Source organism: Puntigrus tetrazona, chromosome 7, assembly GCF_018831695.1.
Source record: "Puntigrus tetrazona isolate hp1 chromosome 7, ASM1883169v1, whole genome shotgun sequence".
NCBI lineage: Eukaryota > Metazoa > Chordata > Actinopteri > Cypriniformes > Cyprinidae > Puntigrus > Puntigrus tetrazona.
The window spans coordinates 24,692,837-24,716,605 of NC_056705.1; the positions used below are offsets into that span (position 1 = coordinate 24,692,837).

The 23,769-nt window shown below is 39.2% G+C and overlaps 1 protein-coding gene across 2 annotated transcripts in view; it reads right to left on the bottom strand.

The window, feature by feature from the left end:
• The window catches only part of cdh8 (cadherin 8), a 77,884-nt gene extending 58,830 nt beyond the window's left edge, over window positions 1-19,054 (bottom strand). The window contains exons 1-2 of one of the 2 annotated variants that reach the window (XM_043245789.1): window positions 18,661-19,054; window positions 16,530-17,014 (exon numbers count right to left, since the gene is read on the bottom strand). In XM_043245789.1, the coding sequence (XP_043101724.1) occupies window positions 16,530-16,787 (258 nt within the window). In that variant the 5' untranslated portion in view covers window positions 16,788-17,014; window positions 18,661-19,054. Of the gene's footprint in view, window positions 1-16,529; window positions 17,015-18,065; window positions 18,608-18,660 lie in introns of those variants that run through there. The other variant, XM_043245790.1, reaches the window with a different exon arrangement.
• Between the last annotated feature and the right edge of the window lie 4,715 nt (window positions 19,055-23,769).

Consider the following 23,769-nt stretch of genomic DNA (forward strand, 5'->3'; position numbering starts at 1 on the left):
TTACAGTACAGTGATGCTGTAAAATATTCAGCAGCTATTATTCCAGTCTCCAGTGTATTGAGAGGGCCAGTGGCCCCTGGGCTTGAGGTTATGTTTGGGCCATATACATTACAAATCCCCTCAAACAGAATATCATTATGGAGCAACACAAAAATGAACATATACTTTGAGGTTCATATATAGCACTATTAATACGCAACATGTCTAGTTTATAGTCAATGTTTATATGTAATATCAAATAGTAATTCTAATACAATAAGCAAGATGTGTTCTCTCAGTTGGTAGATAAAAAATAAGTAAATGTCAGGTTTTTATTTATTCAATTCAATGAATTAAATCCAAATAAATATATATTTGAAACAGAATTACTGTCTACAAAATCCATAAAAGGATCGCAGTCAATCCAAAGATGGATTTTTTGTTTTGTATAATATAATTTGGCATAAATTATGTAAAGTTCAGAACTTTTAATTGACTGCAAAAATGATTCATTTGCTTCATTCATTTGCTAAGCTGCAGTTTATAATAGGCTATATTTGCAATGGTGCATATATTCAGAAAAAAGCAAAGGATCCTTGTTTGTATGATGGGCGTATCATAGGCATATATTATAAAAACAGCGATGCATTAAATGACTATTGTTTGTTTTGTTTTTTAGAATTTTTACTACATTTTGACATTGATGGCGGGAGACAGGAGGGAGTGCTCAAAGCTCTTCAGGATCCATAATTTAGCATATTACTAATATAGAATCATCACCTGTAATGAAATGAGGTGTGAACATTTCACATATTTACCATTAGATTTCTGTATGTGCATTCTTTTAGGCTTAAGGGAGCTGTTCAAAGTAAACCATGTGATAAACTAATCGGCACACATGGGATCAATACATGTCCTTTTGTGAAATAATTATAAATACCAGTTCATGCTGTTTGATTATGGCCTTGACTTTGGAAACCATTAGCTCCGGCTGGCTCATTTAGCCCATGCATATGCAATGGAAATGAGGCTTATAATAATAATAATAATTATTATTATTATCATTAGTAGTAGTAGCAGTATTAACAAAGCACATGATTTGTGAACTCAATGATGAATAATAATACTACTAATAATAATCTACACAGAAACATTCCCACACGCAAACTTTTAAGGCTACACACAAATGTGTGTGTAAGCTTGGTAAGTGAGTATGAATAAATGTCTGCTCTTACTTAAAAAAAGATGATGTTTTTTCACACTAAGCTCTGTGATTGAATTTAAATCATGTGTTCTTAGCTTTATTACCAATATTCAGATGTCAGGGGGGTGTCAGCGACATCTGATTCATTTCAGGTCACGGACAAGAGAGGCAAGGGGGAGTAAGTTTTCTTGGCCCTGGAGCGGTGTAGCTGACGAGACAGCCCATTGTCAGGAAACTAATAAAGAGGCTGGGTGTGCAGGAGCGCAGTAATTATCAAGACCGAGATATCAGCACGGTATTTATGAAAACACTACGCGCTAACAAAAGAAAAAGGTCATGCGCATGGGCGGGCCGTCTCTGGGATAGATTTCTGGCAGCACACGCGGCACACGTCCACAACCGAGTGATAAGCAAAACTTGCATTACCGTTGCAGTCTGGAGGAAAAACAACAACACACTGACACCAGAATGCCTTCTTGAACTAAAGAAACATGCCCTGGAACGTTTCTAAAACAATCTTGGAGACACAGACAAATGGGCTGAAACATGGCAATGTGAGATTGCATCGATCCGCAGGAGTGCAATTGGCTAGCCTGGTCATCCCCTTTGACTAAGTGCGTTGCGTTCCAGCATTCGTGAAAATATTGAGCCATAAAGCCAGGCGAGCGCGAAAAAAGCTACCTGACATGTTTTCAGCTTCCTCCACGCGGATAAAAATACACAGCGGCAGCACGACAGTGACCTTGCATTTGTAATGTGCGCACCTGTAATGTTTGGCATGACATCACGGATCTGTTATTGGCCAAGAATTTCCGGCGTGCCGTCTGTCTCCGCTTATGTGTTCATGTTCCTGTGTGATTGCACGTCAGGCTTTACGTATGTGTTTGTTTTTGCCTGAGAGCGCGCTATAATGAAAAAGAAAGGCAGTCAAAGTACTAGTGTTCACTCTGGGCACATATGAATTTCCTGTAGCAAGGACACACAACAGATATCCAATATCATTTTCAAAATGCCGATAGCTCTCTAGCACTTTGAGGAAATCATACACCATCTGGAGAAATAACACAATGTGTCTCAACACCCTGTGTGTGTGTGTGTGTGTGTGTGTGTTCTTGCAGAAAACTGTTTTTGTTACATGTTGCAACCAATCAATTTGGCAGCTCAATAGCAAATGTGATTCCTAGAAAGCCTTAAATAATAGTAATTATAGATACTAATGATTTAGATATCTCTCTTTTTTGACACATTAGTGTAGGAGGTGAGAGAGAGCTTTTTCTTTTATTTCCTTTTTTTATTTCCTTTCCTTTTCACACCATCATACATGTCCACTCCATCAGCACAAGCTAATAAACTTTAAGGCACGGACCGATATGAGTGGAGTAGTGTGTCTCCAGTTCTTTTCACACTTGCTCTGTCTCTTGTTCCTTCATCTGTGTACCATGCAGGTGTAAGCTCATGCCTGAATGAGAAGCACCACACAGGCTGTTCTGCTTCTTCACACTGACACATATGTGTGTGTGTGTTCGCTTTAATATATATATGTATGCGCACACCCATACACATCTACATACAAAAACACAGACAACTGGCCCAGTACAAAGAAAGTCATCATTCTTTGAGTGTAATTCCAGAGGCCGGCCTATACAGGCCTGATAGCCATTAAGGATTCATGATTCATCTGGATCTCATATTATAACGCCTTGAATTTTTCATGCAACCCCTCAATGCCAAGAAGGGGAAAGGAGGAATTGAAATTAGATGAAATGTTGTCTGAAAAATCCACCCAGCGCATTAGCATGTTAAAACCTTGTACTATTACAGCGGTGCCCGTGAAAAGATTTGCTTCGTTTTGTTGGATATAATCAAGATTTTTAGGATATCTGGACTAGAATGGATCGTGTTTGGACATTGTCGAGATGGAGATGTGAGAAAAGTCATTTGCAGCTGATATGTGGGTGAGCAAGTGTGTGTATGTGTGTATGATGGCCTACGGACTGCTTTTATGCAGTGTTATGACACTCTTTTACGGTAAAATTTGCATCAGTGGTTCTCAGTTTTTTTGAATCCTGGGTCCTACATTGTGCACCACAGTATACGTGGGACCTTGCTCGAGATGTTTTACTGGGAGATCAGTTCCAGTCGTTCATGATTTATATTTATGGATAATGATTGATATATATATATGTATAAAATTACATTTTCATCTAATAAAAATTGTACAACTTGGCAGAAAAAGTGAAATGTGTATCAATTAATGTAAAATTTAATTAATTTGCATTTTTTCATGTTTATTTGAAACCATTTACTCTATAAAAATAAATAAAAATAATAATCTTAGAGCAGTTAATGACTAAAACAAAAAACTTCAGTTCTTTTACTTAAATTCAATTCAGTGTGTTTCTTGCTGATTGATTCCTTAGTTCCTTATTAAATATTTACATAAATAATCAATTAAAAACAGCTTGAACGCTACATTTTTGAGTGTTTCTACACTAGATTTTTTTTGTTTAATGTCATCTTGGAAGGCTTGCTGAGGCCTCCTAGCGGGCCCAGACCGCCGGTTTAGAAGCAGTGATCTACATAGCCTATACGGCACAACCCTCGTCGAAGCAAGCACAGATACAGTGTGTTTACGCAGACTTCTAAAGCTGCACAAAGGTGGCCCAAATGTATTACACAGAATCACAATGGCGTGAAATAATGCATCACATGCTCGAATGCTGATTATTGATTCACGTGCACAAAAGGCTTTGCTCTCTCTCTCTTAGTTATTCTATTTTATTCTTACTCTCCCAAGCAGTATCATTAAACAAAAATAATTCATTTGCAATAAAGGTCAGTGCCACACTTCGCTGGCTCCAGAAAATCTCGCAGGTGTGTCACTGAGACAACCGGGGCGATCGATTCACCATGGTTACTTTTTGTTCTTCTCAAAATGGCTGACAAGCAGCAAAGGACCCCAACAACGGGAGGTGCCGCAATGCTCCCAAGCACCGGAAGCAGGGGTTTACTTCCTCTTTTGTTGTTATTTTGGAGCTCGGGCAGAAGGCAGCAGTGAATGGTGGCTGTTCCTAAAGATCTCAAAATAGGCCTTTCCTCCCACCAGCTCTCATTGTCTACACCTCGCTTGCCCACGTTTGCTCCCAGTTAACCACGCCGCCAACTACACATCAAAAAGCACAATAGCGACATCCATTCTCGACAAGATTACTCTATCCTCCCAGTTTGGCTCCTAGGCTTTCATGGGTTGAGGGAGCCTGGGATAAGCCCTTCTGCCTGCAGTTCCCCTGACGCAGGGTGCCGTCTGCAGAAGAGAGCTGCTTAGCCCTGCCAAGCATCCACTGACTCACTGGATGATGACTTAGCAGCCCACAATGACTATACCAGCGAGCAATTAGAAGGTTTAAATAATTATAATCAAGTGTTTAAGTAATCAGGATTGAATAATTGCAATCCAAAATGATGGAGAAATTAGCCTAGCTGCCAGAGCTTAAACTAAACCACGTGCTCTTGCATCAAGGCACTCAGCAAGTATGCAAATTTGGCTGCAAATTTGCCTTTCTTATGGTCAGATAGATTTCACCAGAACTGGAGGGAGAGGGGAAAAAATAACATTCTCATTGAATGAAAAAAAAAAAAACCAAAAAAACTATTTCTTCTTAAATTTCAAATTATTCTTAAAATTTAATTACAGTTTCATCAAGTGGTATTCATTAATTATAGTCCATTGTATTCTGACAGGACTTATCATTTTAGTAGATTAAAATAACATTTTCACAGACAATAATGGGCTCTAACAGCAATAATGGTTATTGTTTTTTTGTACAAGCATGTAAAATATGTATAAAACACACAAACTGTACTCAGCCTGTTTACTTTGGCCCTGAAAAAAAGCTTCTAAATAGACTGATATTAAATGGAAGGACAGAACAGTAAGGACAAATCATCACAATTTCTACAAAACTATAAAAATAATTTGTAATTCTAATTCAAAATATAACATTACATTATTAACATTTTTTGGTTAAATATATGCAGCATTGGTACATAAGATATATTAAAAAAATATAAAATACATGAAATATAAAATACTTGAATGCTATTGTACTTTTTAAGTGAAGCTTTAAACTGTATAGGTACGAATAATCACATGCAATAACACATCCGTTAAACTTGTTGCAAATAAAAAGTTCAGATCAGTGTTGCCAAGTCTGTGGTTCTCCTCCTATGATTGCAAAGGGGATTACATCTGAATTTTCACACACACAAAATGAGACACGTATGTTTATATACAATGACACACGCTTATTCGATAACTGTTTTATGTCCTTTTTGGGTTTATGGCATGTGCTTTATTTTTTAAGATTAATTGTTTTTTTCAAGGTAATGTTAAATGCCAGTGTCTCTTGTCATAACTACGCACAGATTCGATTTCAAAACCAGTATCATTGAACTATTTATTTGTTATGATTTTAAATATGTATATAACCTCAGAATGATCTAAAAAGAAATAAATAAGAGGTGTTTAGCCTGATTTTGTGGTGGCTGTGCTTTAAATGAAATTGCTGTCGTGTACATATTACATATGTTGCTCCCCGATAACAGCTGATAAAAGCTAATAACAGGCAACGGTTTTGTTGGTGTAAGCTTTGCATTTGTTTAGCTTAAAAATTATAATAATGATAAATCTCAATTCAATTACGTGTACAATTTCTTAATTTTATCATCCTTATATCATGAACTCACTCTCTCATGTCATACAAACACAGCTGCTGTCATTGAGCTTTGTACACTGGATTATAAGATATCTAACAAGCTAGAACACGAAGTACTAGTACTTCATTATTTATGTGGTAAAAAGTTGTGTAATAAAAGTGGTCTGCACCATATCCCTTAAAGGTCCATCTAGTTTCAACTTGCCACTTGCTAGAAACTGCTTTCTTCTCGGAAGCTTTGTGTTCAAATATTTAAACTCAGATCAGCGTTTCATGTCATGATTATTTACTTTTGTGGCAAGCAGCCGTGTAATAAGCGGGATAACGTGCATCCAGCCAGTCGTTATAGCAAAATAAAGTTATAATGTTAATTCCGCTAATTAAACTTTTTGAAAGTGCTACTGTAAGGTTAACCCGGCCTGATTTAAATGTTTCAAAATGACTGAATTCCGCATAAACTCATTATTAAATGTGTGTTCTGAGATTGTTGCACCACAGAAAAATGCGTTATTAACCACCCCGCCAAATTTCAACGCTTATAAAAAAAACTAAATAAAATCTCTGCTCTCAATCACTGGGGGCGTGTCCGTTCGCAGCTCTGAAACGACGCCCACTTACGGCAAAGCTGCCGTCTCTCTCAACTGTAAGGATACCAAGCTCAGTTGTTTTGTAAATTAACGTGACAAAGGCATAGCTAGATAGCATACTGTAGGCTGCAGTATCTAACGGTAATGACAGTAACACATGACTAAACGGACGGATCGCTGATGCTTATGCTCTCTAGTTATTATGAGTGTGTTCAACTTAAAGCGGCACTGCGCAGAACGATCAGTGTTTGACATCAAAGTACGGTTCAAAGCATACAGAACGTCTGCTCTCTACAGCTCTCACCGTATTGATGTCACATAGCGATCAGCCTATGCAGTCAGTGCTGCTTCAAGTCTAACACAGCTCTTATAGTTTCGTGGAAGGGGCAGTGCTCGGTGGCTCCATTGTGTCACCGAGCTCCGAATTAGACCCGCCCAATAAAGTATCATCAGTATTATTCATTTCACAGTCTTAGTAACATGTTTCAGCAATGCATTTTTAACATTTATGTGTTTACAAACAATTCCATAAAATTGACTTCACACATACCTAACTGAAAGGTTACACTACTTATTGCATTTTGAATAGGGTAACACAGTGTACCATTGTGTCTATGCAGTAAATCAAGCACAAATATTCCAAATGCTCATTCCAGGAATGACCCCTCAAGGTAAACGGAGAAAGAAACGAATAAGAACAAACTAAAGAAAAAATGGCTCTCGATACCTTTGGTTACAGTTTATATAGTGAGTTGACTACAGTGTACACAGAAGCTCTCGCAGAGCTGAGTGAAAGGGCCATATAACACGCTTTAGCAGTGAAAGATCGAGCCCAGGCAACACAGTAAAGGTTAACTGCTTAATTCCAGTGATTAGTCCACGCAGAGTTCAAGGCTCTCTGCCAAAAGCCTTCATTTAGCAGCTACATGCACCACCTCCACAAGTTCTCTCAACAGCCAAAACCCAGAGACTGCTGGCAAACAAAGGTAACATCAGGTATGTGAAGTACCCAAGTGTATCCCTACCATCCCGTTCAAGGCCATATCGCGATCACTTTCTCCTCTAAAGAAGGCTAGAATACTTGACCTAAGCAGTTTAGTTCCAACCTGAGCATGCTCAATTTTAATCAAACAGCAGAAATGAGATAGAATACACCGCGGCCTCTGAGGTTACAGCCAAGGCTCAAAAGTCATGTGACTATCTGGCCCACAGAGAAAGACGGTTATAAAAGCTTTGTCGATGTATGGATTTTCTCCCTCGCCTGTAAGAACCGAGGTGGGCGGCCTTTGTACAGATGATATCTTTTCACTTAATGAACAGAGATGAGCAGAAAAGATGGCTGTGGATGTTCAGTACCGCGCTGCCATTACCTGACAGCGTGAATGAAATCGTCTTTGTGTACAGTCGGTTGCGTCTGCGTGATCTCTCTCTTCCTCATTGGCTTGACTCCTGCCTCGTCCACGCCACATGAAATCGTTTATACAGCAGCGTTCGTTGTGGATTCCCAGCACGCTCTGAGGAGAACCGATGAGGACCGCATGCAGATTCCTCATCCCGAGCCCCGGTGTCACTTCGGCAGAGGATTCAGAGCGCAGGGACAAAGTGTGCCTATGTTTGTTTGTGTTCTCGTTACCACCGAGGGATGTGGGATTTACACCTCAAACAACTCTCGCTGCGACCAGTCCCTATAAGTCACCGCAAAGGTGCACTGCTGTTGTCACACCTCTGCCACACTGGTTCATTACGCCTGCCGGAGCTGTATATCATGTGTTTTCTTGTGTGTGTGTGTGTGTGAAAGGAATGAGAGGAGAGATGCTGCGAGGGGTATGAAGACGTGGCGATCGGAGAGAAGAATAAAATGCCAGCAGTTATTTATTTAAATGCTGGGCAGTATGCATATTTAATGATTCGAACGCACCTGGTGAAAGGCAGATGGAGCGGGGCTTTTGTCTGTAATTGCGGTTGTACCGTGACCCTGCTGTTGTAATGGAAATACGCTTAGCTCAAGAAATGCTCTTCTGTCAAGTTATGACTCTTCGCACACATGTAGCAATCATGCACACACACATACACAGGCAGACCTTGATAATGGGGACAAAGACAACAACACGGAGGTATAGACAAGCTGTCCGGCTGGTCCGAGAGGTGTTAATGTGATCCCACAGCTCAGCTGGACGCTGTGCAGAGTCCTGGTGGTTTATTACAGAGAGAGACAGACGCCGAGACAGACAGAGAGACAACAGACTGTGTGCAGCTTGCGATGATATAATGGCTTTAAAGGCCTGCACGACCCACAGCTCTTGGGTGAAATAACACACTGAATAGGAGGCATGGAATAAAAAGGAACAAAGGATGCTGAATTTAATGGTGAGACAACGAGAACAAGACGGGCACTGACTTGTGCTGGAGGATTATTTTTGGATGCTTATTGACAATCTTGCAGTGCTATAACCAAAACTTCATGATAACTCATTTTGATAACAGTAAAAAAAAATTAAGTTGGAGATGGGGGACAGCAGTTTAGAGCAGTGAGCAATATGTATTTGTGCAGATTTTCATTTCAACGTCATCCAATCCTGTTGCTCCTAATTATTATCAATCTGGTGTCTTTAGTGTTTGCAGGTGTTTGTATGCAACATTCAAAACACACACATTTATACATTTGGATATACACTAAATATTACAATACGGACATACTGACAGCATTTAAAGCACTGAAGAAAAGTATGAACGTTTCTTACTTTATTTGCACTACCATTCATAATTTTGGGGTCAGTATGTGCATGCTTTTATTTTTTATTTTGATGAATTACTAATTTTAAAAATACTTTTATTCTGCATTAAATTGATCAAAGGTGACAATAACCTTTTTTTAAACATTAAATCGTTTTTTAAAAAGCTTTCTAAATATGTTCTTATCCTCAAAGAATCATTAAAGGTGTCACAGCTTCTCCTAAAATATTAAGCAGCATATCGTGTGTTTTATTATTGATAATAAGTAGAAATGTGTACAGCTTTGCCATTACAGGTATATGTTTTTAGTATTTTAAAATATAAAACAGTTACATGCATTTTAAATTGTAGTCATATGTCATAATATTGATTTAAATGTATTTTGATTAAATAGATCCAGCCTTGGTGACTAAAATAAATGAACGAATAAGTGAATAAATAGATAACGTATGTGATAACAATAACAAACTAAAAATCTGGATAAATTTACAGTGACGATAAATCCCAACAGACTACATTTTTGTACTTTATATAGAATTAAAATGATTACATTACTTATAACATTTCTACTTTTTGGAAGTACAAGCTTCATACGTCACACATGCTAACAAGCTAACATGCTATTTTACGTGCCGCCAGTGTTAATTATATAAACTTCAGTGTCTATGCAAACACAGCTGCGATTACTAATGAGAGTGCCATTTGCTGCTCAGTCTTTGCCAGCCCTAACCATAAAAAAGTTACAAAGTTCAAATAAGACGACGGTTTATTAATCTCTCCTTCTGCATCACCAGTGGCACAATCCCAATCACAGGTCAGATCAGCAGCTGCAGATGGATGCAGTGGCCAGTGGTGATCATCAGCATCTCATTACTTGGTTTACTGATAAGTCCACTAATACCCTCGTTAGTGCCCACTCGCCGGCCCTTCAATCACACGCAACTGCTCGATATCCATTAGAACCTGCACTGCCTCCCTCCTAACCTGAGCAAATGCAGATTAATGCACAGGGCCGTCTCAGATCAGAGTGCGCGTTGGCAGGGGTAAATCGGGAGGGGATCAGAAGGTAGACCTTTGATCTTATAAAAAGCCCCTCCTCAGATAGCGGCGAGGAATGAAGCCGTGTGACGCACCGTAAGTGTGTGATGGAATTAAAGGACAGAACCATACGTCACAGCCGCGGCCTGGACACACTCGTTATAATCTTGTTATGTATGTAATTACATGAATCAGACACTGAAAAAAATAAATAAATATAAATAAAAGTGAAGACTTGCGAGTACAAATACTTACGCGTCACATTCTTAAATGGATAGTCTACCCGAAAATGTAAAACTTGTCATTATTTACTCATGTGTTTTCATACAGGTCATACAGGTTGATGTAATATAATGACATGAGGAGCAGTAAATTATGTGCCAATGTTTTTATTATTTATCGTTCTTTATTTTTGGTGAACTACCCCTTAAATACCAACAAAAATAAGTTAGTCAGACCTTTAACTATACAGCAGCTCATTCTGGCCAAGAACCACCCACTTAGAACGGAAGAGTTATCTCTCTCTCTCTCTCTCTCACACACACACACACACACACAAATAAAGAAATAAAGAAACGAATAAATACAAATAAATAATGCTGTCATTTCCAAATGACTGTGCAGAAAATACTCAAAGTAAACTAAAAATGAGTACAGATTATAGGTTCATTCCAATTTGCATTGCACTAATACACTAAAACTATTTTATTCATTTATGCATTTATTATTACTATTATGATTTGTCTGTAGTATTTTTTATAGCAGTAGTATTTTTTTTTACTTTTTTGTGCATGAGTTCACACTGAGAATTAAAAAAAAAAGAAGAAAAAAAAGATACAAAAACTCCAAATATCCAGATCATGCATTTAATTAAGCACTAAGACCACCCAAAAAAAAAAAAAAAAATAAAATAAAGTAAATCATTTGGAACACAATTTATCTCTCATACTACGTTATAAAACAAACCAGAAACACACACACACACACACACACACACACACACACATACATATATATATATATATATATATATATATATATATATATATATATATATATATATATATATATATATATATATATAGTTTTAGATGAGTATATCTATTAAAATTGCAATACACAAAGCTATCAAAGTTTTAAACAAGCGAATCAAATCCGGAGATTACTTCATCTTCAAAAGCGCCAGCTGTATCTGTACGTATTTGTTCCCAGAAGAACTGATTAAAAGCACACACCTCTGCGACCTTAATCTCACAAGTTATGCAAAATCAGCCAATCAGTTTGGAATTTACTAGATTGATAAAGCGCTTTCCAAATTTGTATGCAACACGTATCAGACGGTTAATGCACGGTCTGTGGGCGGTTCGTAGGCAAGCAGTCTGAGGCTAGCAGTCTGGTAAGCAGGTTTAGTTACCTGAAAGTGAGAAGCTGTAGCTTTTTTTTTCAGGGCAGCAGAAACACATAGCAAAACAGCTGAGAGTTAGAGCTGTAACTCTCCTGAGTGGATCAGTGGGAGGAATATAGATAATTCATGAAGTGTCAAGAAGGTTGAACAGGGCAAGTACTGCTCTGTGGTCTGACTCGCACCACTCAGTACAGACCGTGACCAGGAGCGACGGAACAATAGAACTGCTTATTGTGTGCATGTTATTAACATAGTAGTAATATACAAGGTCGGCTTGTTGTGATCAATCCTAGCTTCATCCAGAAATCCTCTCAAACAATGTTCCACAGAGACGCTCTCTCCTGGAAAAAGAAAGGAGGTTTTGCTACAGCACCGTTTGAAAGCAAAACGCTTCTTCGGTAAGAATAGTTGGGACAGTTTCAGTGGATTCTCAGCAATGTGTCATGGTCGCAAAAAAAAAACAAAGTGGCAGTTAACAGCAAATCCCATCACAGGCAGCACAGAGAACATGAATCGATTGTCCGTTTCAGGGATTCACTGCTTCTTACATTCAAACTGTCACAATATTTCTCTTTTCCCCTTAGCTATAGGGCACACTTCCAAATGCCACTAAAGCGTTTTTTAGACACCAGCATTTCCACGATGTCCCTCGACTGTAAAAAGGGCTATTTTATTTCGGAATTGGAGCAGTGTAGCTTTAACGCCCGACCGACGTTAGATTTATATCCCTTCTCAGCTCCAGTCATTGTGCTCACTGAAACTAATCCACTCTGGCTTTCATTACAAAATGACAGAGCGCTACTAATTAATATTTGATAGCAAAGTTATTCATATTTAATATTGTAATGTAATTAATAATAACATAATGAATATTTCAAGGTTAAGTTGTAGGCTCGCATTTAATGAAGCGTCAGAGAACGATACTGAGCTCACACGCTTGTTTACACGGATGCATTATTGCTTAATTTGGGTTGAATGAAAATATGAGAGATAATGATATGGGTTTAAACCCAAAATGGAGTCATGTCTTTATGTAGGCCAGATCTGTGCTGGTAAATGTCCCTTTAATTTCCTCCCCTCCCCCTTAAACAAATAGGTTCCAAAAGCATAGAATGAGCAGTTATTCTGGCTTTAATGCTGAAATCAGCTTCACAGTACACTGGACATCAGCATAAAGGCGACACGCGTCAAATCAACTGGTGTTTGCCTGAGCAAAACACAATTTCTTGAAAATCTTTCCATAATAAAAGAAACAGGGAATCATTTGCAGCCTGGCTGATGGCTTTGCAGCTCATGCGAGCTATCTATCAAGTGTTGTCATGCCCCCTGTAAGGCAAACAAATGTCCACAGACACGTATCCATTTTCTTTTGTGAATAAATAATCAATGGCGTTCTCTTGTATTCAAACCGACACTCCCAGTGATCTTGTTCTTTAGCTCGGATTGCTAAATATGAATCGCGTATTATCCATTCTCTTTTTGCTACAAACACACATAATCCCATCAGAGATAAGAGCACATTACGGTAAGAAAAGGCATCACACAGCAGCGCTATTAATTTGTGCAGAGTACATCTGCACTCCAAAGAGAAGAATGATGTCCATTGTGATTAGGCTTTACAGCACGCTCCAGCCTAAAGAAGGGGAACAAAGCCATGCGCAAGATAGAATCTAACTGACACGTGTTGTAACAAATCTGACAATGTTTTAAGTAAACACATCTAAATTGCTCTTTGTTGGGCAAAGACTACAATGTGTTCTTTTCTGCCCCCTCACTGTTATGAGAGTTATATAAAAAACATCATGCATCTAAATCGAATACATCTAGCACTTAGTTATAAATCTCATGTGCAAGCCACATATTTGGGATATAAGCCAGTAATGGATTTTAGAGGTAAGCGATGAAGACGTACGGCGTGGTTATTTTGGTGGCAAGTCCGAACACTATTCATGGATAAATCATTTATTTGTGGTAAAAGCTAATGGATGTAAAAGTAGCAAAAATATTTGTGAGGATATATCATACTCTACGAGAGACAGGGGCGCGGGGTTATTTCTTAGCAAGACTGAATAGTCAAATCGCATGATATGTATTATTTTAGCAGTCGTTTTGTATGCGGGTTTTAAATAGCCCGCTCGAAAAACTCTCTAAGAACAAAAGGGGGAAATCAAATGTATCGGTTTCGCGAATGTTATCCTCCAAACTAAAACGTACCATTTTTACAGTAACTTACAGGTAAACTAGTTAACAAAATAAAACCTTGTCTTAGAAACGCTCACTAGAGTAAGAAGTGTGACAACTAGCCCTAGCCTCCCCTGTAACTCCACAGCCACCCGAAACAAGCTCGGTCATGTTAAAGGAGCGCGAGCTGCGCCGCGTTTGACGCACCTTTCAGAACCAGGTGATGGCGAGCTGAGCTGCCTTCCCAGTGAGTCAGACCACCGAGACCCCCGAGACCACAAAGCCATGTGAAACAGCGAGACGCCTGCTGTCATGTACCACAGCTAGCTCTTCTTCCCCCTTCCTCGGTGGCTCTCTCCGCTGTCTCTCTTAGCCCTGCCATGCCCACTTCTACACGTATGCTAATCGTCTCCTCCGACTGGCAGCTGGTGCTCAAGGGGAGTTCGGGCACTGACAAGACAGGAGCCGGGTGTATAATTAAACATCAGACCGGCACGTAATAAAAGCTAAAGGATGAAATGAGTGTAATCTCGGCCTGAGGTTCCTCGATAATCAGCCCACAACCACATGCCTGGCAGAGATGGCAGGAAAAGGGAAAAGAAAAAAAAAACATGCTGATTTGAATGACCCATTTGAATCACACACCTCCCACTCTTTATTTGATTCATTTTTTAATTAGAGAGACAGAGTGAGGGAGGACTGCAGATCTTAGGTGATGGAGTGAGGCGGTGAAAAAGAGAGTGTGAGAGGGAGAGAGGGAGAGGAGCGTTCTTCAATCTCTTCCAACAGCGTGGCTTCCTATCTCGCTGCAACATAGAACTTATCTGAGCTCTGCAAGCCACGCTCATGAGCACTTAACCTTGCGGTTTGTTAAGGGACAAAAAAAAAAAAAAACCCTGAAAATTGAAGCCCAATCAATGCTGGCCCACCAAGCCAGCCGAGCACAATCCGTACCCCATACGTCCACCCATTCACCTCCGCTCTCCATGCATTGTCCTCCTACAGACAATCATTCTGCTTCCCAGCACAAATACTTCATGACGTTAAATAAAGCACAACACATTAGAGAGGAGCAGAATGGCACATCACCGTCAGAGCTCTCCCAGCTGTCTCCATCACGCACAGAGAGCCCTATAGCATTGTGAATGTGTCAGCCTGAAAGCCTCATACTCATTTGCCCTTCTACCTTGGAGATCATCACGGGGAGCCCATTTGTTGTGTTTGTTTATGCATTTCTGCTGATCAAAAGCTACGGCAGAATCCAACAAAGGCTGTTTAATTGCAGCTCTTGAAAAATTGATGCCGCTCTTAAGGACTTTTTTGTGTCACGCAGATATTGGGAAAACACAGGTGTAAAGGCCACATGAGAGCACATGTTTTATTCACATGCCCAAGTGACGGGAGGAGGCAAGCAGAAACAGTGGAGAATTCAAGTGAGAGGCCTTAATTAGCGAAGACCCTGCCAAATTTTGGACACACAAAGGATGGCATTTTCCACCTCACTGATGGTGAGGATAGTGTTCAGTCAGTGCAGTGAAGCTTAAGTGACTTTACAGTAAAAAAACTAACAAAAAAAAACATCTGTAATTTGTCAAGTAATAAAAATAAAATAATATAATGAAAATTGGTCATACTTTATGGTGGCTTATTTACATTTAAATTAATCATTTGGTACAATGCGCATATTGTATTTTTAAATACCTATATGTAACTACATCTGTAATTATTTTTTGTACTTATATTTATAATCACACTGTTGACTCATCCCTTACACCTTAACTTTAAACATACCCAAACCTGTCCCTAACCTTATCCCTATCCCACCTCAATAACAGCAAAAAATGTTTTACAGTACAATATGAACACAGTAAATACATTGTGCTTATTGTTTATATAAGTACATAGTAGTTAAGGCCACCTAATATAAAGTGCGATCAGAAAATGTAACTGGCTGTATTAAAAAAAAATGGAAAAATTATAATAAAGTATCGATAGAAATATTTAAAGATGTTCAAAAAATACTACAAAAAAACATGAAAGGTAAAGTTTAAAAAAAATAAAAATAGTTTTTTAGGAAAAATTGTAACATTCATTCAAAACAATTAAGTGAGGTTAACCTTCAAAAAAGAAAGTGTGAGGAACGAGCATGTCTTGTTGGCTACGGTAAAGTGCTAGCGGTTGGACATGCATAGTGCCAGGTTGGGCTCCCGAGGTTCACGCTTGCAGTGATCTGTGAACAAGCTGCTTTGGCCTGCTCATACTATAGTCCTCTCAGGACGCAGAGCTCTCTACACAGGTCCGGTGCCAGGTCACTCTCCTATCCCGTAATTATCTCCATATCACCTCAGTTCTCTGCATAAACACACATTCACGGGGCGAATTGCACACTACATCCGTACATTCATTTTGAGGTTCTCTTCATTCTATATTCGTTGCAGAACATTCCCAGAGCCTGTGAAATACAACACCATGCATAAATTAGCATCCAGAGCTGTATTTTTCCTCGGCCTAATTGAACTGTTAAAGATGGAAACTGTGCGAGAGTCAGCGATGCCAACCTTGCCCTCTTCTTCACGGCAATTATTGCTCCTTCACAAAATGTCAAACGAAAAGGCATTGAGGCAGCAGAATTAATGTTTCCACATGATAAGTAAGCTTAATATTCAGCCGACAATTAGACTACTCACCCTGCCAACCAGAATTGGATCGGGTCCAGAGAACTCCTCCAACACAAACATTTGATTCCAAACCCATCCTCTCTTGGCACGACTGAGGATTCTTTGTCCTTCGCTTGGCCGGTTTCGCGGGATCATGGCTGATGCCGTTTGTAAACTTTGCGACTGATTGTTTAACGGAGCCATGGAAGAGTACGGCACACAAGTAATCCATACTAGCAGGAGAGAAGTCCATAGATCTCGCTGCATCTCCTCTCCGCGTTTTAGCATCTTCGCAATTTTTTGTCTTCGCTTTGTTTTTGCTTCCCCTCCAAAAGTCAGGGGTCGGCCAGCTGACGGACAGCTGAATGGTTACTCTTTTGTTCTACGTATCTCCCGGCTTGAGTTCATGTTGCGAGGAGGGTCACGGATGCACTCTGATCTGTGTCCAGAACACAGAGAAGAGAGACGCGCGGAGAGATGGGACATCCATTAGTTGGTTCATCAAAGTGAGAGATCTAGAGGGGAGAGACAAATGCAGACTTACTGGAAGTGCATGTAAATAAAACTGACAAGCTTGAGGAGCGAAGTCTCAAGGTCAGTTGGACACGACATCAGAAATCAAGTCAGAGCACATCTGTCTCCTGTAAAAGTATGTAGAACGGCGTAGAAGAAAAATAACGTTTGACTGTCTAAGATATTGGAAAACATTTAGGAGTTACACAGTCAAGCCAAATACAGTTTCAGATTACAGTATTTGTGGTGCCCACATTCCTGGCGCACATATTTCTGTGCATCGATATTTAACTCCATAAATGCACACACACACACAAAAGTTAACAGCATTCAATGAAAGATTAATAAATATATAAAAATATACTATCTAGAAACTTTTATATTAAAATCAATATCTAGAAAGGGATACGCTTATGAATGATGATCCACAGCAATTTTAGAGTCCGAAAACCATCATTTAAAAAAAAAAAAACTAAACAAAAAAACATATGGCTGCAGCAGACTATAAATGAGGTAAACTTGAAAATCACAGAGAAGAGAAAAACAGCAGTATCTCTTTATGCTCATGTGCAGATTTCATTTCCCTGAACCAACTGCTTTCAATGCCCTTGACATATTACAACATTACGGTGTAATTTAGAGTATGCAGAATGACAAAAACATATATATTTTTTTAGGCAAAAAAATATAAGCCGGACATTTTTATGATTCTGTACTTACATTATTTTCTTTGCGATTTGTCCATACACTTGTTTTCAATTCAGATACCGGCAGCGAGTCTCTTTTTTTTTTTTTCCCCTCTTTCTTTCTAACTGTTGACCATACAACAATCATAAGCTGTATTTCACTAAACCGGATTATATAGCTGAATAGTTTAAAGCAGCATCCTCTGGAGAACTCTGTTATCTATTATTTCACATGTTTCAGGCATCAATAGGCAACGGAAAGGTGGCTAAGAGGAATCCCGACTTTTAATCTTTCAATGCAGCACAGAACATTCAAGTATATATTTGTTTTCCAAAAAAAGTTGCGCATCAAATTAAGTCAACTAACCTGCAGACCGGCGAGCGAGCCACGCATCGTAAACATCCGCCGCTCAGTCTCCCATCCACAATGTAACTTCGGCGAGCGGTAAAGCTTTATCGCACTCTAACACCATACACAGACTCGGCGAGCAAAGGCGACGCTTGAATCGCTGGCGGATTTCAGCACCAGCAGTAAGTGGACAGCTCCTCGCCAAGAAAAGTGGTTCACTTTCCGGCTCTTCGGAACGAGCGAGAAATGCAGGATTTCGATATTTTAAAGCACGGAAGGACACTCTAGAAGCAGTGCATCGCACTGCATAAAACACACGGCACAGCGAGTTGACCAAGTTGATTAACCGAGATGTTCACGGACCACGTTCCGGTGTAAAGTGAGCACGTATATTCGATGCGCGGCATCTCCAACCGTTATGCAAAAAGAAATAATGAACAACGCGTATTTACGGTTTGGTCTGCTGCAGACTGTCAATCTGTCTCGCTGTCGGATCAATCACTGTAGCGCAAACAGCATCAAACGAAACATCCAGTATTTCAGTCGAGCAAAAACGCACGCGCCTCTCGCCAAACCACAAATCTGCGTCTGTTAATGAGTCTTTAGTACTTACTGTATCTCATCCGGACGTCCGTTCCATGTCATTCACAGAAGATAAAAACATATCAGAGAAGGGGGGGGGGAGACGTGACTTGTTTCGCAATACCGCTGGCACTTGTCTTTCTGTCAATTTTCTGTCAATTGAAAACGTGCAAGATCAAAACAAAATTAAAAAAAAAAATAAGTTGACAGACGCGGTTGGGAACAATTAGGATCCGTGCAGTTTAGTTGCTTGGCGTTGACAGGGTGTCGGGGAGCTCCGGCAAGCCCGCTCGCTGAGTGGAGGAGTGAGGAGAGATGGACGAGAGGTGTTTGGTGGGAAGAGCCTCCCCTCTGCCGCGCTCATTGGGCTGATAAAGAGGCAGGTCCTCAGCCCTGGCAATGAATGCATGCGCCCTACCCTGGGAATACTGAACTTTTATGTCAGTGCGTTGGTGTTTTTCCCTACCTTTTTTTTTTTGGAACGCATTCTGCTAACAAAGCATCCGTACGTGTGTCGCGTCTTGACACTTCTTCGACGGTCCCCCGTTTTTCCTTCTCTTTTTTGGCTCGTGGTTTGAATGCAGCGAGATTTTAAATGCACGATCAGGACGCAAAGTCTATGCGTGGTGCTGTTTAGGCATCTCGGTTGCATACTTGCTTTATGGCCAAGTGTGAGCGTGAAGACATGTACGTTGGGACACTTTTGCCTCGAGATGACTGGGGAAAAATGTCCCGATGAACCTCTATCGCCCTTATACGATCTCCTTTACATGTATAATAATGGTGATAATTAGTTACAGTAATAAATGCATGATCATAACATGCTATAACGTCTTGCTTGATCGACATCCCGCCAGAAAAGCACGTGATCGCTGTTGTTATGGTTACCTCAAGCCAGCTCGACGTAATAACTTGTAATCTAACTTTTCTCTCATTTGATTACAGGCTGTTACATATCGGTATACAAAAGAGCAAGACTTTCATTTGAGACTGCGAGGGTCATGTGGCGACGAGGGATGCAATTCAAAGGGTTCTGGCACAGCTCAGGTATATATATATAAGCAAACCGTTTAAACATTTTTAAACCAAAAATCTACATTCAAATGTTCCTATCACGCTGAATAAACAAACAACTTTAGTATCTTCACACGACCCTGAACCGACGCTTCACTCTTCAATATCAACTCCTAATTAAATTAAATGCACCATTTGCAAACATTCAGCCCATTTACTCCAGTTTCAATGAGGACGTGTACTGAAATAAACCCACCCGATTTTCAGCTTTCATTGGCGCACATGAGCTTCATCTCGACACGTTTCTTTTCCACATGCATTGAACGCTCTTACGGTAGAGACGCATGCGAAGCTCCGATTCAACTGGCTCCCTCTAGCGGCCAAACTTCAAGCAGACATCAGGCTTGCTCTGGATCGCGGTCGGTCAACCCTTCGGGTTTAAGTCTTGAAGATACAGATGTTTAATAAATGACCGGCATCGCTGCAAGATACCGAGACCTCTTCATTAAAAATAATATGAATAAAAAATAAATTGTAGCCTACACCTGCTATTCACAGAAGCATCGGCCGGTACAGTAGTTAAAACATTGACCAATAAATCAAACGTCAATTTCCGAATATTAAAGTTGAAGATTGAAGATGAGAATTTGACATCAAGCTATTTTATCTGCACATTATCAATAACGTGTGACTATTGCCATCATTATTAATCCTTGTTAAAACTTGAAGAAAGCTTTGTCAATCTTTTTTCAGCTTTTCCCTCACCCACACGAACAATCAAGTGACATGCCACAAAATTACAATCCTGAATCACAATCAACTGTCACCTCCGAAAATTATCGCTGAGATAAACCTGCTCACATTTTGAATCCTGCTCAACATCCTCTTTAACTCTATTACGGTTCTGCTCTGCAGTTTGTCAAGCCGCTCTCCAGTGGTTCTTTCTCTCTGTCATTGATTAATTCCACTGACACAGCCTTTACCGGTGATCAAAATATCAGACGTCTTCTGAAAAAGGCAAAGTAAGTGAAGGGGAAACGGTCTTTACAGCCCAAGCTTCCTCAATCGATCACTGGTTACTACATTGTCAGTGGAATTAATCACAGGCCTGGTGCGCCGTGAACTGCTGGCACCCTTCTCCACACACCTCAGCCCTGTCATTTGCAAATGGCGACAACAGCCTCGGCAAACAAACAGGAAACAAGCCGTGATTTATTCATTTGTCTCCGCATTTACATCAAATCATTTAGAGAGGCAATTACTTGGGGATTTTCCCAGCTGTTTCACATAGATGTGAGGCTATGTCTTAAACAATTGTCTTTCTTATTGAAGACTGTACCTGCTATGAATTCTAATCTCTCGTGATTCATAAATCATACCGTTGGCATGTCTCAATACTATTGTGCACTGTATGTACTCTCATAAGTCTTCCAAAATTATGCATAGTATTCTTCAGAGATGCTAAAAATGCATTTCAGTGCACCAACGTGTACATACATGGATACACATGTTGTGATAATTAAATCCAGTCAGAAATGTCCAGTCTTGGAATCTTTTTTTCATCTTGTTTTATTCAAATTAGAAAAGGTTTTTTACGTTTCTCTTTTGAACTGATTCGTCTCAGGCATCATTGATCTGGGTGTGGGCACCGCAGGTTTTGAGAATAACTGTGAATAACTTTGTCGATGTTTCCTCAAAGACTGAGGTGAATAAGCACAGATGAATCGATGTGGCCAATGATCAATCAGTACCAAGAAGAAACACGAAAGCTGTACTATTTTATAGAAAACGACTTGGACTGGATTTAGTCTAATATAGCATCTATAGTATAACAAGAAAATGATACAGAATTTTTGTTAGGCCAGTCATTTTTGACACCACAAAGTGTAAGATGATTATTATTATTGATTATTATTATTATTATTATTATTATTATTATTATTATTATTATTATTATAACAACAACACCAATAATAATAATAATAGCAATAATAATAATAATAATAATAATAATAATAAACAATTTAAATGTAATAATAATAATAATAATAATAATAATAATAATAATAATAATAATAATAATAATAATAATAATAATAATAATAATAATAATAATAATAAAAACAATTGTTTGTTGTTGTGTTAAGCTGTTATTCCTTGTTCCAAGTTCCAGCTTATTTCAAGTTTTAGTCCAATGTATTTAGAGAAAATAACTAGAACTGAATATGTGGGATGCACGGTGTATAAATACATATTTAATATGCCTGATATCGTTTCTGATGCCCACGCTTAAGTATGTGCAGCATTTAATGTCAGAGCATCAGAGTATATACAGTTGTCCAGCGTAAAACAGTCATGCCCCAGCTCTAGAGGAGAACGCGCATCAGTGTTGGACTCTCCATTCAAAACACAATCCAACAAGACAAGAAGATAATGGACTGTGTTTATCGATTTCACTTCAACCAAAGCAAGAAAGAGACACTATTCTTTAAAGAGCAACCTCAACTGTATAATAACAGTTTCAGGTGGATGACTCTCCATCCCTGCAAAGTGAGTGTTCATTCAGCGTAATAGAATCTCTGTGACACAAATAACAAATAAAGTTATGCCATCTGATGCAAGAACGAACCTACAGCAACCTATTTCCTTCTTAACTTCTGCAGGGGGATGAGTAAAGCTTGCAAAGCGTGTTCAAGTTTTAGGTAAGATTAGTTTACGTTGGCTTTGGTTCTGTGTAAATGAAACGCTGCATCAGAGCTGCTTTGTCGTTATCACGATACTAAGCAACTGCCTTTTTTTTAGCATGCTGCGCAAAACACCAACAGCTCAAAGGCTGGTTTGAATAGTTCATATGAGCACGGAAGACAATCATAATCCAATATGCAAATATCAGAGTGATGTCATGGCTGTCAGTTTAGGCGCAGTCTCATTAGGCTCAGAAAATGCTAAATTAATCAATACGTCAATCTGCGATGTTTAGGTTTCTCAAATGCGTAAATCAACAGAACGAAATGTCAAGTAGGGACAAAAAAAAATAAAAAATGCTGAATAGGTTATAAGTTTGTTAGTAAGTTAGTAAGATTACAAGTTTAATAAACTTTACCCATTCATCTCTCCTTACGTTTTTTTTTAGAGTTTATAAAAACAAAACTATAGATAGCGCAATAGGCTGAAATGAGCTACAAAACACTGAAGTCGGTATGTTAAGCAGTTTGGGCTGAAACGTAGAAGAAATATGGCATTGCAAGCGCGTTGCAATGCATTGCAAGCACTGTAATCACTTTTTTTGTCATAAAAGTCTCGCAATATGTTGACTGTTCACGTCTCTGCGTTATTTTGGAAAATCTAGTCATACAGCCATCTCCAGCCACTCTCAACAGCTGCTCAACAGAAATCCAAAGGTCGCTCGCTAATGTAGCAAAGGAATTAAATAGTCAAAGTTCACTCCAAATGCATGAATAATGATTTACAAATTTATGACGAGACTTTCCACCATCGTACCCCCATCTTTCTGTGCCGGCACACACACACACACACGAGCACGCTCCCATTCATGGCCTCGGGGGCTTGCGATGTGTAAACAGTTTCCAGCATAGGTTTAGTGCCATGATTAGCATATTAACACTCCTAAAAGTCAAATTTTAATTGGTAGCAAATTAAAGTTAATTGGTTTTTACGTTGATGATTTTAAAGCTCTGCAGATAATTAAGTGCAGTGTTCAGAATTTTGATATGTTGACATTTTGAGAATGAACAACCTGGATCCTAAATGAACAACACAACTAAGATCTTAATCATGCAAATTGAAAAACACAGCAGATTTGATTATCATGGGTTTCATATTGGCCCCCTATTAATTACACTTAACTTATTTATTTATTTACATCCACTTACATGTACAGAGTGTATTTCCCAATAGCAGTAATTATTGTTCTCCGATAATTCCTAGACTCAAAAGCACATAAATGGAGCCGTGTCAAATAGATTGCTGGGAATACCGGGTACAAACGTACATTTTGCACATGCTAATATCCTGGCAGTGAGCTTTCGCGCTAAGAAGGTATGATGTGAATGGAATTAGAGAGAGCATCTGGTGGGCCACAAGCCTCACTCACATTTAGCTGAGA